General features: G+C 40.9%; 1 protein-coding gene across 4 annotated transcripts; it reads left to right on the top strand.

Moving 5' to 3' along the window:
* Nucleotides 1-1,902: 1,902 nt before the first annotated feature.
* Nucleotides 1,903-15,877, top strand: LOC133911351 (mediator of RNA polymerase II transcription subunit 12-like). 4 transcript variants are annotated; one of them, XM_062353558.1, is made up of 14 exons: nucleotides 1,904-2,215; nucleotides 2,282-2,362; nucleotides 2,470-2,782; nucleotides 3,870-3,929; nucleotides 4,180-4,285; nucleotides 4,478-4,549; nucleotides 5,493-5,546; nucleotides 5,677-5,784; nucleotides 6,544-6,693; nucleotides 6,785-7,135; nucleotides 7,220-9,519; nucleotides 10,637-13,171; nucleotides 14,339-14,657; nucleotides 14,849-15,877. In XM_062353558.1, exons 3-14 carry the CDS (start codon nucleotides 2,661-2,663, stop codon nucleotides 15,281-15,283), a joined length of 6,612 nt encoding a protein of 2,203 aa, XP_062209542.1. In that variant the 5' UTR covers nucleotides 1,904-2,215; nucleotides 2,282-2,362; nucleotides 2,470-2,660; the 3' UTR covers nucleotides 15,284-15,877. The 4 variants fall into 4 exon arrangements, with proteins under 4 accessions (XP_062209543.1, XP_062209542.1, XP_062209541.1 ...); XM_062353557.1 differs by having other exon boundaries at nucleotides 2,282-2,382; XM_062353559.1 differs by having other exon boundaries at nucleotides 1,903-2,215; nucleotides 2,282-2,782; nucleotides 14,339-14,581; nucleotides 14,849-15,004.
* The last annotated feature ends 1,192 nt before the right edge of the window (nucleotides 15,878-17,069 follow it).

Genomic DNA, 17,069 nt, shown 5'->3' with positions numbered 1-17,069 from the left:
TATTGTCTCTATTTGCACCATATTAGCCGTTGCCTCTTCAACCTCCATAGCTCTCCTCTTGTGCTGGGGATACATAGCATGATAAAAATTATGAGTTGACTTCTTACGGTTGTCTAGATAGCTTAACAGCACCATTGAACGATGCTTACTCTTCCGTACGATCTCATGATTTGCCTCATCTTTATTAAGGTACTCCTCTCATAAATATCTCCGCATACTCTATTCTCAAAAACAAATTCATACGAACTCTCATTAATAAGGTACAACCAACATATGATATAAAAACAAAAAATATAGATAATATACATCAAACAAACCATGTCTTTATCAACAACATACCCGCAGTAGTACCCCACACCAAGTTTAGAGGACACTATCTCGTATGGAGCATAAACACCACAACTGCACTTCCTTGGACGATATTGTTCTATCACCCTATCCCCTTGACTTGATTATGGTCCTCTATCCATTTGCCATTGGGATAGTACAGTAAATCCCAATAGTTACAAGTAGCACCATGCCGCCACATTCAATTTCATGATATACACCCAAATTATGAACACCAAACATGCGTATTTTTTTTTACCTTTGTCACCACTTTGCGACGGAAGTAAGGAGATCTCTCAGAAGGTTCACACTACATGCTATGCTTCCTGCAGTTGCATAACGGAGGATCCGGTAGACGTCTTTTGCGCACTTTGCACTTCTCGTTATCCGTCGTTTTTGGAGGATTTGGTGGAGGAGGAATCCAACGAATAAATTTGTTGTGTGACTTCGGATATTGAGATAAACCGTTTCACCTTCAAAATCATAGGGTTATACATTTTAGACCCATCAATCCATTAAAAGAAGAAGCATATCTCCCACTCCTGAAAATTAATAAAACACAATGTCAGTAAAAGTAATGAGATATGCTTCTACCATAACTCAAAATAAATATATACTCACACGATAATCCTTATACAGGTAGTAAGCACGGCCAACAGTATCTTCATGTAACGACCGAAGGACAACAATAGGTTTACCATAGTCACAGGTCGGGATGGAGAGAGCAGGAGGAACATGGGCATCCTTGCAAGTAACATCAGGATACTTTTTACCAATTTATGCCCACTTTTACATACACTATAAATTGAAAGTCATACCATACAACTGCACGAATACCAAACAATTACTGTTTCAATGTGCACAAAAAATTTATACATTCAACATTACCAAATCCTACACACTATATTAGGAACAGTCAATTTCACACCAACACATACGAGAGTGAAATGATCCCATACAAGAATAATAAACATGCTAGGTTAAACATTAAACAATAACAAATAAACAATAGCTAATCTTACCAAATTTTAATTTTCACATCGCCTTATCTTCAAACCTAGGTACTCCAAAACCAACTACAAGTACAGAAAAAAAAATCGAAATTAAATAGATAAAATAGAATATTTACCTTCAATGAGTATTCTCTAGTGAAATTTTCTTTGCTTTGAGTCTAAAATTACTAAATTTATTGAAAGATTTAAAGGAAAGGAAAGATATGAGAAAGCAATTAGAGAGGAAGAAAAGCGTGCGGGAGCGAAGAGTCAACTTGACCCTCGATATATACCTTAGTCACGTTAAGGGGCTTAGTATACCAACCGATTATGCAAAAATACAGACGCGACTCAAACATGCCACATGAACTGGTTATTGCGACATCATACCAACGTGACATCTTGGTCACGCCAAATAAATTGACGTGTCATATGTGGGAGATCACGCCAATAAATTTAGCATCATCAAATATGACAGTTTCTAAAAATTCAGTTTTCACGTGCTTGAATAAAATAGTAGTTTTAAATAAACCAAAATTAAAAAACCCGGAGAGAGCCAGCCTCTCGTCTCCTCTCCACCCCGACGTCACGGACCAGAGTTCGCTTGTTGCTTCCTTCCACCTCCCGACCCTGCCTGCTGCCATACATCTGAGTCATCTGACTACATCTCTGTATCTGTGTGTGAGAGGGAGCGCGAGAGCGAGCACCCCCCGCATCAGGCAGCAGCTTGTTACCTCCGCTCGCTCCGCCTTCCCCGATCCACTACTAATCACTCCTCCCCCGCTCCCGTTCGTTCGCCTCTACACTTCTCCCATCCAATCCAATCCGCCCCCAAACCCTAGCTCCCCGCTTCCCCCAACTCGGGCGCCATTTTTTCCGCCCCATTTTCGCACAAGGTGACTCTTTCCCTTATCTTTCCTTTCTTCCGCCCGCTAAAACCCTACTCTCGGATTTGGGAACAGGGGCCGCGCCAATCCGGGTCAGTCGCGCGCGGATCCCCCCTCCAATCGCCGCTGAGGCGGCTCCCCTCATCCGCTTCTAGGGTTTCGCCGCCCCGCGATCTGTCGCTCCTTTCCCGCTGTTTTTTTATTCGAATTTCCTGCCTTTTCCGGCCTTTCCCGCTGACCTCGTCTACCGTGCTTCCGTGCAGGGATCGAGTTTGGAGCGACCTCGCCTGGAGGGAGCACCACTGCAGCACCTGGAGCTCTTGCTGTTACTACCGGGAGAGAGAGAGAGAAAAAATCAATAGATAAAAAGCTTGCCTTTGCGAGTGTTGCTGGATTGTTCAAGTGATTGGCGTGCCGATGTTGCGGGCAGCATTCAGGTGACTTGCTGGGGGCGATGCAAAGGTACGCGAACGCCAGCAATAGTGCCGGGTTTAGCGGCAGCACGCCTGGTGGTAGGGAGAGCGCAAGGTTGGAAGCGTCGTCCTTCTCTAATGCTAATTACCCCCTGACCTCGAGGTGACTCCCCCCCCCCCCCCGCGTTTAGCCATGCAATGTATTCAGTGCTTTAAGTCTTTAACATAATTGGTAGTGACTCATGACAGTGAGTTGCACTCTGTCTGGTCTGATTTTACTTGGTGTAATGACTGAGTACGCAATATGATGTTGTAACTCTTCAAATGAGGCTACACATGTACCTCCTTTAGTACCATAACGGTAGATTATTGTTTACGTTATCCAACTTCGGAACAAACTGGCTCCATGCTATACTTAGATTTTTCCAGCCTATCAGCAGAATAAATGTTTAATCCTGATGGAAACTGTCATCCAGCCTCAAGAAAGTAGTCTGTTACATGTTGTTTCCCCTAAATAAGCAAACGTTCTATACAGAGATAACGAGGAATGTGTATTGTTTACATTTGTATTATTATGGTAGTGCTTGCAATAAGAATCGATAAAACCCTCGATGCTGATTCTATTATTGATTGAATCAAGTACAAGCTAAGCCACCCTGTTCCACTGCAAGCATATTATCATAATCTGTCCTGAAGACTGACTGATTAGTTCATCTGTTAAATAATACTTGTGACAAATCTTAGTTGTTTATTTCTTATCATTGTCACAGTGTACAACATATGCAAAATGTATTATCTAGAGAATCGTGCTTTCAGAAGTCTGAACAGCGTGTTCCAGTCTAGCAGATAATCAAGTCCTCACCATTGTTATGCTATTGAACTATACTTTAGCGTATATGGTCTAGCAGAGAATCATGTGCGGTCAAATGAGTGAACTGCTGGGAGCTTGTATGGAAGCTGCTTTGGCTGCCAGTCTGCCAAAGCAACACACATGCAGAGATAGAAACATTTCTTGTTCTTATTTGTGTTTTGTCAACTTGAGAATACGTGTTTTGTCAACCTCTGACCTCTACTGTAATATCTAATGGCTAGAATACATGTTTCTACTTGGATACTAGACATAAGTGTCCTAAATTCACTCGCTTATCCGATATGAGGCGGTGCTGTAGGGAGTAGTAGCAGCCTCTCTTGCGGCACTCTATTCTTGTTCAAACTTTCCTTGTGCATTTTCTAATACCGCTGTCTTTCAGGCGCCAACAACAGCTAGCTCCGTACAAGTTAAAGTGTGACAAAGATCCACTTAATAACAAGTACGTGCAACTTCTGACTCAAGGCAGTTCACTGAGAGAGCTAGAGTTTGCTTAATTTGTGTGCTTAACTACTTACCTCTGACTGATTGTATTTCCTCTACTTTTTTTGCCCTTTCTTTCAGCTTTTACATGATTTTTGCATATAAAACACATTCTCACTGTCCTTTTGTAGTTGAGACTTATTGATTTGTCTTCTGATATGATCACTTGATCTTATGCGGTATCCCTCTACACTATGGCTATTTTCTAGGCTTGGGCCGCCTGACTTCTATCCTCAGACCCCTAACTGTCCTGAAGAGACATTAACCAGAGAGTATGTGCAATCTGGGTATAAGGAGACTGTTGAAGGAATTGAGGTGTGTTTGGAAACATAAGTGTATACAATGCATTATGGACATCATATACAATTTTTTTGCTCCACTAGGTTTAGACTTTCAGAAATTCAATTCATTATTCTATTCATCTGTACTTAGCATTCACTTCTAGAGATTGGACATATTCATCAATCTTATACAGTAACTGATATTAATTTTTCCCGGGCTTGATAGGAAGCTAGAGAGATTGTACTCAGCCAGATCCCGTACTTCTGCAAGTCTGATGTTGTTGTAAAGTGCAAGGAGGTAAGAACAGTCTTTCCAATTTTTCCTGAATTAGCCTACGAGACTATCTGTTTTGACCTAACGATAGAAAAGGTTGTTTTCTTGGTTGCACAAAATGAACCGACATATATAACAAGGGGGGATAAAATAGATATTCAGTGCATAAGCTTATGGGTGACAGAAAAATGGTATAGCAAACTATTGTTCTAGCATAATTCATGGTTGCGCGACAGAAGAACTCCTCTGTAAATTAATCCTGCATCAACTCGTAATTGGTTGATTTTTCTTCAATGCTGTTTGATAGTCTTGATAGATAACTGAAAATGATACTTTTTTTGCTGTAACACGTGAAATGCTAGATGTCATGACATTCTGCATATGTTCTTGTACTAAATTTAGTTGACCAGCCCTAGAACAGACTGCTTTTGTGGGTAGCAAATCCTTTTCAATGATAAACTGCTTGCTTACACCAGCTGATCATCAGAGGTACTCTGAAAGAACATTTTTTTTTTACTGAAAAGCTTAGTTCTGGTATTCTCGTTTCTAGGTAAGCGTGAGTGCACATGATAAAACTGTATTGCTTGAAATGGATGATACTGCAGTAATTGCTAGGAGACATGGCATTGAGTTTCAATGGTTGACTTTCTTTATTTCTTGATTTTGTATTTGAGATGAATTGGGGGGACCCCTGGAATTGATTGTGTTCTACCTGTCATGTTTTGATATTCATGAACTGCATGTTCTGCTGAGTGTGATGATGTGAAGCATAGATTTCTGTTGTCCTCCTCAGGAATTTATTAAGCCTTTCATGCTGGTAGACAGTGTACGAGATAAGATCTTATAGTTTATTTTGTTCCACAAACCTTCCTTTTCCCTTTTCCTTTCATTTTTTTGTTTGTTTGGTGTATGGCATGCACAGTTAAGGCTACGATTAACACTTTGTGGTGTTCATTGTTTGATGAAGGCGCTAAAGAAGAGGTTGAGGGCTATCAATGAATCTCGTGCTCAAAAGAGAAAGGTACTTGTGCCATCTTTTTGTTTTGGTGTATTTGCTATTTTGTTTCGGTGTTGGTGCATGCAAAATTATCCTCTTAACTCCTGATATTGTGTCAAACAGAAAAAAAATGATTCTCTTCCTGTTTCAACAGGCTGGCCAAGTTTATGGAGTTCCTCTTTCCGGATCTCTATTGATAAAGTCTGGAGTTTACCCAGAGCAAAGGCCATGTAATGAGGACACACGCAGAAAATGGGCTGAGGTTGAGAAAACTAACCTGCCATTTGTTATTATAATATTCTTTTCAATGGGATCTCGGTGGATATTTCGTGTATTGCTATCTAATTTGCAAAACATTTTTCTCAAGCTTGTCTTGATAGTTAGCTGTTTTGCTTCGTTTTGAGTATTTTGATAGTTGAACTGTAGGCCTAGCAGTTAAGGACACACTACCTCGGTTCTCTATGTCGTTTTAGCCTTTGGCACATAGAACAAGGTTGCAATAAATTATTCTGTCCATGACATGTTTACCCCTCCTGATTTCTGCCACACTCAATCAATGACTCCTAAGCCACCAATCCACCACACTCCATTCTCAAATAGATGTCGTTTTAGGAACTTGATTTTGTTCTCAAATAGATATCGTTTTAGGTTTTCAAGGTGGTGTTTTACTAAAGTACCCATGTTAAAGGCTATTGGATTTGAGAATGAAGGTAGTACTGCCTTCCTTACTATGGGGGTGAATGTTGACATTTTAAAATTCCAACTGTACAATATTTTTTGAGGTTGCAGTTCTTTTACTTGGGAAATAATGCAGCTTAGCCTTTTTCACCTCCCCTACCGAATCGGAAGAGTTGCATCCGTAGAATCGGTCCAAAGGCCTATACTACAGCTTTAAAGATTTGATTTATAAATTTATTGTGTTGAACGTCGTTTTTACTTTCGTTATACTGGTGCTGTGGCCATAAGCTCAGCTCGCCCACATTAAGTACTCTCCTTTCTTACATGCATCATTGCTCTGCAGGCCCTTGCCCAGCCAAATAAGCGACTGCGTTCATTATCTGAGCATGTTCCTCATGGTTATCGTAGAAAATCACTTTTTGAAGTCCTCACTCGATATAATGTCCCATTGCTAAGAGCAACATGGTTTGGGAAAGTTACATACCTCAATCAGGTTTGTGACCTCTTGTATCTCTATTAACCTATTGCATGCTTACTACCAAATGACATACTAAATCATTGTAATGATGTCTATTCAATTACAGCCACATGCCCGACCTACATCCAACAGTATTTCAACAGGTGCCTCTGATAATCAACGATCTAATCAGTGGACAAAGGATGTTGTCGAATATTTACAACAGATTTTGGACGAATTTTGTTTGAAAGAGGGCGCTGTTGTACCTCCATCTTTTAGAGAGCAGTCATCACCAGGCCTTACTGCTGGAACCAATCAAATAAAAATGAAAACCGAAGTATCCCCAGCTGCTGGTGATGCTGAAGAACCCTTGGTGCACTTCAAATGGCGATATATGGTTCGTCTCATCCAATGGCATCTCACAGAAGAATTGCTTGTTCCGTCGGTACTTGTTGAGTGGTTATTTAACCAACTTCAGGTACTTATGTTTGATAGATTAAGTAACATAATGTTTCAGTTCCTATTTATCAACTGCAATTATTGATCTATTTATCTCCTTCAGGAGAGAGATTCAGTTGACGTTTTGGAGCTTCTTTTGCCTATTGTACTTGGTCTGATTGACACCATCACTCTCTCACAAACATATGTACGCATGTTTGTGGAATTATTAGTTAGACGTCTCAATGATGCTTCTGGTGTTGACAGTCCAAAAAGGCAATCAGTTTCTTCTGTTATAGCTGAGTTACTGCGATACATGGTACTTGCAGTGCCAGATACATTCGTTTCTTTGGATTGCTTTCCTCTTCCGTCATCTGTGGCCCCTGATGTATATGGTAGATGTGCTTTGTTGAAGATAACTGGTGGTGGTGGAATTGCTAGTTCTAGGAGGCGTGATGCGTATCGGTACTTATCCTGTGGTTATGCTGTTTGTTCAATTCAGAAGCGTGCATCTGATCTCGCTACCATTGCCAACCCTAACCTTCAAGCGCGTGGTGCAGCCAAAGTGGTACAAGCTTTGGACAAGGCTCTTGTCACAGGAAATTTGACAGTGGCATATTCTTCACTCTTTAATGATTTATCTGATGCATTGATGGAAGAGAGATGGATTAAAGAAGTCAGCCCTTGTTTGCAGTCTTCTCTGATGTGGATTGGGACTGTTGAGCTATCCCTTATCTGTTCTATATTTTTCCTTTGTGAATGGGCAACATGTGATTACCGTGATTGCCGTATATCTCCCTGCCAGAATGTAAAATTTACAGGAAGAAGAGATTTGTCTCAGATACATGTGGCAGTGTCTATCTTGAAGAATAAAATGGATGAGCTGAATAACTTGCCTCGTTCTAAGAGTAGCACTCGCACTGTCATGAATAATATTGCCAAAGGTTCTTCATTGAGCGATGCTTGTTTAGCTGCGGTTGCAGTGGATGATTCCTCTGGATTGAGAAATAATGCAAAGAATGTGGACGAGAAGAAGGATAGCAAGGATATCTTTGAAAGCCCTGGCCCACTGCATGATATTATTGTGTGTTGGTTGGATCAGCATGATGTTAGCAGTGCTGCTGGTTATACGCGGGTGGATATTCTCATAATAGAACTTATCCGCAATGGTATATTTTATCCTCAAGCTTATGTTAGGCAGCTAATTATTAGTGGAATTACTGACAAGAATGACACAATGTTGGATGTGGAAAGAAAAAGGAGGCATCACAGAACTTTGAAGCACCTTCCTGGGTCTTCTTTATTTGATATTCTTGAGGAAACTAGCACTTCTGAAGAGCAACAATTATACGAGATGATGTCAACATATTCGAGTGAGCGCCGCCTTGTGCTTTCAGAACTTTCAAATGGCCACTCATTTGATGCAAATAGCAGACGAGATTATAATTCAATTTCCTTCCTTCGGAAGCAGAGTGATCTTCCAGTTGCATCAGGAGGTGATAAGCATGGAAGGGTGCCAGAACAAGTAGAAGATGTAAAAGCTCTGGTGTCAAGGCTGTTGCATTTTACATATCCTCACCCAGTGGAATCAGAACCTTGCGAAAACAAAACAAACATTCAAGGATCATTGACTAAAATGCTCTCACAAGTTGATACTGGAGAAGTGAAAAATGGCTGTGAGGATTGTATGAGATCTAAGGGGCAGAAACTGGATGATAGCGCCTCTCCTTTTCAAGGGTTTCCATTGATTCAATCAGACGAGGAAGATATTTGGTGGGTGAGGAAAGGGACAAAGTTACATGAATCTTTCAATATTGAACCCGCAAAGTCTGTTAAGCAAACTTCTAGGGGTAGGGCAAGAGTGGTTCGTAAAACACAAAGTCTCGCACAGCTTGCAGCTGCTAGAATTGAAGGTAGCCAGGGGGCGTCTACTAGTCATGTTTGTGAGAGCAAGCTGAGCTGCCCCCACCATAAACCTAGTGTTGATGGTGACAATGTCAAAGATGTTGATCACATGAGGATGGCAAATTTGACTGAAGTTGGGAAGTCACTAAAGAGACTTAGATTGCTGGAAAGACGATCTATCTCTTTGTGGCTGTTGAAATCAGTAAGACAACTTGTTGAAGGAAATGAAATGACTGCTTCTAAAGCTACCAATTCCATAAGCACCCTTTCCGTACAGCCTAACGATAAAACTGTATCCAAATGGAGGCTAGGTGATGAAGAGCTGCTGTCAATTCTCTATGTACTGGATACATGCTGTGATTTAGTCTCTGGTGCAAGGTTCCTTGTATGGTTGCTGGCAAAAATTCGTGGTGGATTGGGTTCCTCAGGTCAAACTGGGAGGAGTGCTATGCATATGAAGAACAGAGAACACCAAGTTTGTCAGGTCAGCGAGGCACTTGTCTTCTCATCTCTGCTTAGGTATGTTCATCTTCATCCTGATGCTCTACTGTACTTCAAAAGTTTTCATGCAATGATTTGTTTAGACAAATGGGAAACAGGTCAAGAGCATATGACGTTTTGGACAATAAACAATTTCCAATAAGCATTTCAGGCCATCACTTTTCATAGTAATATCTTTAGTAAAAAGTACCAAATATTAGCAATCAAAGTTAAGGATGCTTGACCACTCTTTCTAAAGCATTATACATCTCTGAGCGTAGGGAGTAATATTTTAATGACACTAGGGGATATTATTTCTCTCTTTTGTTATTTTATTTCGGCATATGTAGTTCACTGTAAAATACAAAAATGTAATGCACATTCTGATTTGAGTTTATTTAGGCCTTCTCTAATCCAAACACATGTCAAAGGGGCGCTTGCAGTAAAATAGCAATAGAATATTTGTGGGATCTCTGTAATCTCCGCTGACCACTCTAAAATATTGACCATTTTTCTCTATCAATTGCAGGAGTACATGCATGCTTTGCATCCTTATTTTCTTTTTTGTTTTTGTTTTTGTGATATGTCCTGCAATTTATGAGATCTACCTTATGTTTCTGGTTTTATACATAGACATGCTTAAGTTTTTAATTTTCCAGATATATTATCTTGAGTGTACTTGTCGGTTGTTCAGTTAAACCTTGTTTTAGTGAACAAGGTAGAATTAATCTTAAAAAAGGGAACGACGGCAAATTTATTTGATTCCCATCAGATTATTTGTGTCACTTAAATTTACTTTTCTATTTGGGTTGGACTCAGATAATGCATTCCAGGTGTGAAAAGGGAGATATCCACACAGTGGGACCAACTTTAGGCATCACCTAGTAGACTTTTATGATGTGATCATGTGAAAAGGTGGAAAGGGGAACAGGCCAGATATGCTGCAGCATAGATAGTTGTTGGTTAAACCATATGTCACGTGATTAGTTAGCAAGCAAAATGATTATTGATGACTCCAGTGAGGGATTTCTAGTCACCAGCTAGACGAGGCTCTTAGTGTCCATCGATTGTGATGGTTGCATTCCTATCTTCTAACATGTTGAACTTTGTCATGCTGTTACATGGTTTTGATCTCTTTATTATGCAATGCTTACAGGTACGAGAACATACTTCTTGCGACTGATATCTTGCCCGAAGTTCTAAGTGCTTCAATGAACAGAAATTCTTTGTTAGCAACTGGCAGACATCTTGGTTCAGCAGCTTTTGCTTATGTCCGATATTTTTTAAAGAAATACAGAGATGTGGCTAGTGTGGGCAGGTGGGAGAAAAATTTTAGGACCACATGTGATCAGCGACTGTTAGCTGAGCTTGATAATGGGCGGTCAATTGACGGTGATTTGGTTTCTTCATCGGGGGTTTCAGCAGGTGAGGAGATTGATGAGCAACTCCGTCAAAAGTTGAATGGAAAGAGTTTAAGAGTTATGCAGAATATGAAAGAGATAGTGCAGCGGCAAGCTGATGAGGTTCAACGCAATTTGAAGGAAAAGAAAATTCTTGCATCACCCAAAAGTCCACCCTCTTTTGAGAAAGAAGATAGCTATCAAATTTCACATGACATTGTCTTGGGCTTGGTAGAATGTATCAGGCAAAATGGGGGTGCAAATCCAGATGGAGACCCTTCAATAGTTGCTTCTGCTGTTTCTGCTGTTGTTGTCAATGCTGGGCATGCCATAGCTAAACATTTGGATTTCACAGGAGGTAACTATCAAGATCATTCTGTGAATAATTCGCTAAATTTTGTTCGGCACATTTTGCATATCCACATAAATTCTCTTTGCTTACTGAAAGAAGCTCTTGGGGATCGCTTTAGTCGTGTATTTGAAATAGCTCTGGCTGTTGAAGCTTCTTCAGCTGTGACAACAGCTTTTGCTCCTCCAAAGATCCACCGCAATCAGTTTCAACCATCTCCTGAGGCCCATGATGCGTACGTAAATCATACAAGTGAGCTAAGCAACTCAGGAAAAGGCTTTGTTGGGAGGACCACAAAAGTAGCTGCTGCTGTTTCTGCTCTTGTCGTAGGAGCTGTTGTTCATGGAGCTGTCAGTCTTGAGCGAATAGTTGCTGCTCTAAAAATAAAAGATGGTTTGGACATTCTGCAGCTCCTAAGAAGTTTGAAAACAAGTACAAATGGTGTATCCCGCTCTACTGGAACTTTCAGGATGGAGAATTCCATAGAAGTTTTGGTACATTGGTTTAGGATTCTATTGGGAAATTGCAGAACTGTTTATGATGGGCTTATTGCAGATATTCTTGGTGAGTCCTACATTCTTGCACTCTCAAGGTTGCAGCAGATGCTTCCTTTAAGTGTGGTCTTTCCTCCAGCCTATTCAATTTTTGCCATGGTTCTTTGGAGACGATATATTTTTAGCCGTGAAGATGTGCAGCTTTATCCGTCTCTGTTGAACGCAATAAATGATATTAGCAGACATCAGCCTTTTCGAGATATCTGCTTCCGTAATACACATCAGCTGTACGATCTTCTTGCTTCTGATGTTGGTGATTCTGAGTTTGCAGCGATGCTCGAAAGTCACAGCCCAGACAAGAATTCAAAAATAATGTCATTTGTACCTCTCCGTGCCCGGCTTTTTCTGGATGCTCTTGTTGATTGCAATACACCAACAATTATTCAGGGGGATGGCTCATGTGCTTCCGAGCCTTGTGAAACAAAAGATATTGAGTTAAAACTCTCCGAGAGGCTTATGCAACTACTCGATACTCTTCAGCCTGCAAAATTCCATTGGCAATGGGTTGAGATGAGGCTTCTTTTAGATGAACAGGCTCTTATGGAAAAAGTTGCAGCAGGCAAGACAGCACTTGAATCACTTCGGTCATTGTCCCCTACTGCTGAGAGTTTTGCTCTTTCTGAAAGTGAGAAAGGGTTTACTGAAGTCATTTTATCAAGGTTACTTGCTAGACCTGATGCTGCTCCTCTCTACTCAGAAGTTGTCCACCTTCTTGGAAAACTTCAGGAGTCTCTTGTCATGGATGTAAAATGGATCTTACAAGGGCAAGATGCCATTCTTGGGCGCAGGTCCACAAGACAGCAGCTTGTTCATATCGCCCAACGAAAAGGGCTTTCAACAAAGGCACAGGTTTGGAAACCATGGGGATGGTCCAGCTTGCTTAGTGATGTCATAGCTAATAAAACCACAAAAAGGAAGTTGGAAGTCACTTCAATTGAGGAAGGAGAAGTTGTGGATGACACTGTTGATACTAAAAAGCCTAGTAAGACTACCTCTCATAGTGTTGATAGAAGCATTGAAGGGATTAGATCTATAAACAAATATTTAACTGAGAAAGCCCTTGCTGAATTAGTGTTGCCATGCATCGACAGAAGTTCTGCTGATATCCGCGGTATACTTTCTGGTGATTTGATCAAACAGATGGGGGCTATCAGTGAACATATCAAAGCAATAGCACGAAACGGTGCTAAACAAGCTCCTTCGGGAAATGAAGTTTCATCAAACAAATCCAGTGGTCGTAAAGGAATTCGAGGTGGAAGTCCAAATATTGGCAGGCGAGCTCCGGTTGGTAATGATCCAAATCCTCCTTCAGCATCTGCGCTGCAGGCAGCATTGTGGTTGCGCCTCCAATTTATCATTAGATTGCTTCCAGTAATTATCGCAGAAAGGTGAGGTTAAATATTGTTTATTTTGGAGTTGAGCTTATTGTCTTTTACTATATTTTACCATTACTAGTGCCTTTATTATTGTTGTTGTTTTCTTATCATCTTTTTAATTGGATCTTGTGGGATTTGTCTCTAGCCTACCCCAACTTGCTTGGGACTAAAAGGCTTTGTTATTGTTGTTAGAGGAGCTCAGCATTTGATCCTATTTGTGGGTTTTCAGATACTCTAGCTTTGTGTGGCATTGTTCAAAGTTTTTCTTAGCTAATAATGCACACAAGTTACTTATTCATTGGGGTTCCACACACACAATATTGTGCGATAGGTGAAATTCCATCTTCAGGTGCTATTAACATGGCTTCATTGGAAAAAAGAATTAAATTAGGAGACACCATCACTCTGAGCATTTTTAGCGAACCTATGTATACTGCTGATTTAAGCATGTGAGAGCGAAGTCAGAAATTGGTACACTCCAGGCTGGACTGAGTCATGCCCTTTATATTTGGAAAAAAAAAAAATCTCTAGGGGTATGGGCTTTTTGGCATAGACCCTTGGCTGAATCCCTGGCAACGGGTGCCTGTCTCTGTTCTTGGAAGCATGTAGAGTTATTTTGTGCCTACTGATTTGTGGTACACTTCTAGCAGCCTGCAAGAACCCTGAGGAAACCTTATTTTGACCGGTATCATTTAACAGGAAAAATATAGATCTTTACAGCTACAATGTATATATGATGAAAAGTTTGCTTATACCTATTGGAATATAAGACATGATATCAGCACATATCTTTATATTATGGAGGGGTTTGCTTGAATATCTGTGTTGAATATACCTATTTTGCGAGCTTTTGTGAGACACTTTTAATGTGCAATGCAGTATTTGTTAAATGCGATTTTCTTATAAATGAACAAGTCAAAACTATACTTTTATGATGACTAATATATCCGTTAGAAAATTCGTAGTGTTTTTTCTTTTTGTGTGGCATGTAATATTACATTTTCTAGATTAGTAGTGTGAATTTTTTTCTTTAGCCCTTTGCTTTTTTGTATAATGGATTGGTTGCTCCCTTTGATATTTTAGGGTGTTACTGTCCCTCAAGTGAAAATTGGGATAGTTTCCTTTCATAGCTAATGATCACTCTCTTATTCTTACATATACTGACTATGGAAATTCTAGGAGCATGAGACATACACTTGCTTCTGCAATACTAGGCCTGCTTGCAACACGCTTGATTTATGAAGATGCGGATTTGCCCCTTCCTCCTACCAATGCAACTGCTTTGAGGAGGGAAGCGGATTCTTTGCTGGAACCTCCCCTGGATGTCCTGCTTGATCGCCCTGGTGAAAGTCTTTTTGAGAGGCTTTTATGTGTTCTCCATGCACTTCTTGGCAGCTGCAAGCCAAGTTGGCTTAAGTCAAGGTCAGCCTCTAAGTCGACCATTAGAACTCAACGAGATTTCTCCGCATTTGATAGTGAAGCAGCTGAGGGCTTGCAGGTTAGTTCATTTGCTTAAATTCGTAAATGTCTATACTAGTTTTCTTTTAGACTGTTGCATCTGTCCTCATAAATGTTTTTTTCTTTTATCATATGCTACAAGTGACTGACTCGCACTTCATGTATCCTTTATCATGTGCTACAAGTGGTTGACCCCATATCATATGTTCTAATTTTGAATTTCTCTTGCAGTCTGCATTGGATCACATGGAGTTGCCCGGAACAATCAGACGGAGGATCCAAGCAGCCATGCCAATTCTCCCACCATGTCGGCACCCATCTATACCATGTCAACCTCCTCAGTTGTCCTTGGCTGCATTAACACCACTCCAGAGCTGTACATCTACTTCAGGTCCTCAACAGAAGAGTTCTCTCAGTTGGGTGCCTACCAATATCTCAAGCAGAAGCAAAGCAGTATTGCCTTCCCAAGATCCTGAGATGGAGGTAGATCCATGGACCCTTCTCGAAGATGGCACAAGCTGCCCCTCCACATCATCTGGAAGCAATGGTACCAGTGGCATCACCGGTGATCATGCTAATCTGAAAGCGTGCAGCTGGCTCAAGGGTGCTGTGAGGGTGAGGAGGACAGAACTAACCTACATTGGATCTTTAGATGATGACAGCTGACGCCTACGCCTGTACCATTGTTTTTGTGAATTGAAGGCAAGGACGGCTAAGTTTCAGATTAGGTTCAATTGTTAGCACCAGAGTTATGGTCTTTTACATTGCTGCTGTGTGCAAGTCAGCCACCAAAGAATTCTTTTGAGGGAATTTTGTACAACGAAGTGGAAACCGTAACCTCATTGGGCGGCCTCGATGTATAATACCACCCTCGCCCCGTTTTGTTCTAGGGCCTGCGGGAGCGATTGTGTATATAATGGAACATTAATCCATTCCTCAACCATGGCCCAGAAAACACACCCCGGGGGACCTGTGTAGCTTAGGAAGATATGCAGTTGCTTGTTAGCAAAAGTCATGTATTTGTTTTTGTTCGAGATGTAACCCACTGAATCACACTTGTATTCTTTGATCTAATAGTTGGTGGTGGTTGAAATCGAAGAGGTTTGACCATTTGATGTATCGTGGCTGGTGGAAGAAGCTTGAGAAGCATTTTTTATTTGGTTTGGACTCGTATTCTGTGTAAAAACTTGCCTTCGGCTCGATGTCATTTTCTCCTAACTGTATTGTAGATTGTACTATATAAAGGGAATATGTTACTAAGACTTTACTTTTTCCGAGGCATCTAGTCATCTTTAAATTGAAAGGTTAAAGATATGGCGATTAAATGTGAGGTGCACATCTCAAACTGGAAGGCTAAAAATGTCCGAAGTCATGGAATACGACTAAATCCAGTACAGAGCGATCTTGCAATTGTGCTGCCACGGCATCGCGCGTGCGTCCACCTGCAATCCAAACTCGAACCACATGAACATGAGTTGCCATGGCCACCTGACTTGTAGAGATCACAATCGGCATGGCTGAGGCCAATGAGGAGAGGCGTCGCCTCTTGGAGTCGGAGCAGTGGGAGAGTCAAAATCTACTCCAAAATAAGAGAATAAAATTGGCAAATTTAGGGTCGCACGTACGATCCTAACTGAGGATCATATCGGAGCAGACATGGGCAAGGATGACGACGAACTCAACCAATAGGTAAGCTAGTGCTCATCGGTCATGGGGAGTTGATGCAACTGTAATGCTTCTGCAAGTTGAGGCGCACTACAATTCACCTTTTTTTAAGGGGGCAAGTATCCCGACCTTCTTTGGAAGGCTGTAGGGACCCCTCGCCTTTGTATTTGCCGGGTAGGAGTTCGTTGAGCTAAAGCGTTGGTGGAGGCATGCATTCCACCCAGGCACATGCATCAAGGGCTTCCATACTTGAGTCGGTGTTTCAGGCACAAAGAAAGGCAGATGCATACTGGGGACAACTGGAGCGTACAATCAACAATCGTGCTCCTACCAACTTGATCCATCAGGCACAACAGGGACGGTGGAAGATTCAATGCGTGTTCCCTGTGTGTTCTAAACATAAATCATTTTAGTCTTTTCAACTGTTATAAATGTAATTCGTTCCACGATTTTGAGGCACACTATTTATTGTACTTCGCACTTGAAAATGTTGTTGGTAGACTTATTGCATTTGAGGGAAAAAGAATGGAATCAACAAGTATGACAACAATCAAGGAGCAAAATTGTCATTTTATCAATGTTCTTAATTTTATGCACAACTATAAAATTTTACATTTTAAATTATAAGTAGAGAAAGAGTTCAGAAGCAGAATAGCAATTAGCTACGGGTCTCAATAGGACCATCCCTTCGAACCTGTATGCGTCTTATGTGGGTGTTTGACACTCTAAGTTAGTAGTTGCATCACTAACAAGATTACGACCACTTTTCACATAAATATCTTCTCTC

This window comes from Phragmites australis, chromosome 3 (assembly GCF_958298935.1).
Source record: "Phragmites australis chromosome 3, lpPhrAust1.1, whole genome shotgun sequence".
NCBI lineage: Eukaryota > Viridiplantae > Streptophyta > Magnoliopsida > Poales > Poaceae > Phragmites > Phragmites australis.
The sequence above is the reverse complement of the archived record's forward strand: the minus strand, read 5'-3'. Positions and strand labels throughout refer to the sequence as shown.